The sequence below is a fragment of the Cyprinodon variegatus genome, unplaced genomic scaffold (assembly GCF_000732505.1).
Source record: "Cyprinodon variegatus isolate N-32 unplaced genomic scaffold, C_variegatus-1.0 Scaffold1415, whole genome shotgun sequence".
NCBI classification, from domain to species: domain Eukaryota; kingdom Metazoa; phylum Chordata; class Actinopteri; order Cyprinodontiformes; family Cyprinodontidae; genus Cyprinodon; species Cyprinodon variegatus.
In genome coordinates, this window is record NW_015151868.1 from 68,336 (window position 1) to 69,547 (window position 1,212).

At 37.6% G+C, this 1,212-nt stretch overlaps 1 protein-coding gene across 1 annotated transcript in view; it reads left to right on the plus strand.

Moving 5' to 3' along the window:
- Positions 1-1,212, plus strand: part of LOC107103291 (zinc finger MIZ domain-containing protein 2-like) — an 80,855-nt gene that overhangs the window by 33,437 nt on the left and 46,206 nt on the right. Inside the window, exon 4 of the mRNA XM_015402942.1 lies at positions 361-563. Coding sequence (XP_015258428.1) covers positions 361-563 — 203 coding nt within the window. The remainder of the gene's footprint in view (positions 1-360; positions 564-1,212) is intronic.

The following is a 1,212-nucleotide window of genomic DNA, read 5'->3' on the forward strand; positions in this document are numbered from 1 at the left end:
TGGTGCAGGAGGATAACCAGCCCTCATGTGGTGCCCTCACCGGGTTTCCAGGTCCAATGCTAATTTTAGCAAATATTTAACCTACCTTAAGTTTGTGTCAACACTGAAATGCTTTTAGCTCATTTTGCTTCTTTTTTTTGGCCTGAATCTGAGAAATATATAATATATGGATGTTTTATTTCTTAAAAATGTATATTTTTGATGAAAACTTTTTTGTTCTGACCTTTTTATGGTTTGAGTCTAACTTCACAGCAGAACACTTTTTAGGAAAATTTAAAAAATATTTTTTACTTGTATTATCTTTGTAGAATTGACAGCCACTAATTTTCATGGTTCTATCCTCCTCTGAATCACCTGTAGGTGTTTGGAGGACCCATGGGCCCTGGGGAGAGTTCTGGTGGCCACATTATGCCCGTGGGCAGCCCGGGGATGGGCGGCAGCATGGGCTCCCAGTTCATGGGCCAGCAGTCGTACGGAGATGGCGTGTCTAAAGGCTATGGCCAGCCTGTCATGTATGGACGCCCCAGCACCGCCTACAACCCAGGTTCAGCATATGGAGGAAGGTGAGCTGATTTAGGGCTGCGTCTGTCACACTGATGCTGGGTTATTGCTGGGTGACTGATCACTTTACATCCATAATTAGCTTAATGAATCTTTAGGGGTTCAAAAATGATAAATGCACAGTCCAAGGGGCACCGTAGCTCTTTATCTTGAACATCTCTTTATGTTTTTATTTTTTCATCTAACAGTGATTTATTATCTGTATTGGCCATCAGAAAACTCAATGACATAAACTGCAGTTTGTGGTTCTAACCTTACAGAAGGAATTTTGTAAATAAATCTATTCTTCACCCAATCAGAACCAAGGAAGTTTGAACCAGCTCAGTGTTCTTGCTTTGAAGCTTTCCTTAAAACTGGCTCTAACTGTATTCCTCTGGAGCCCATAAAGATGTTAAAAGTGATCTCCATCTGTTTGATTTTTATGATAGCTTGTTTCAGAATAATTAACTTTCTTTAAGATGAAGATGACATTATTATTGTTTAAAGGCTCTTTAATGGAGCCTGGTGTCAGTTATCCTCTGTTTTTTCTTTCTTTGATCCCTCTCTACCAGACTTTGTTCTCAGTTCCAGTTTATTTTTTTATGTCAACATTGTATATATATATATATATATATATATATATATATATATATATATATATATATATATATA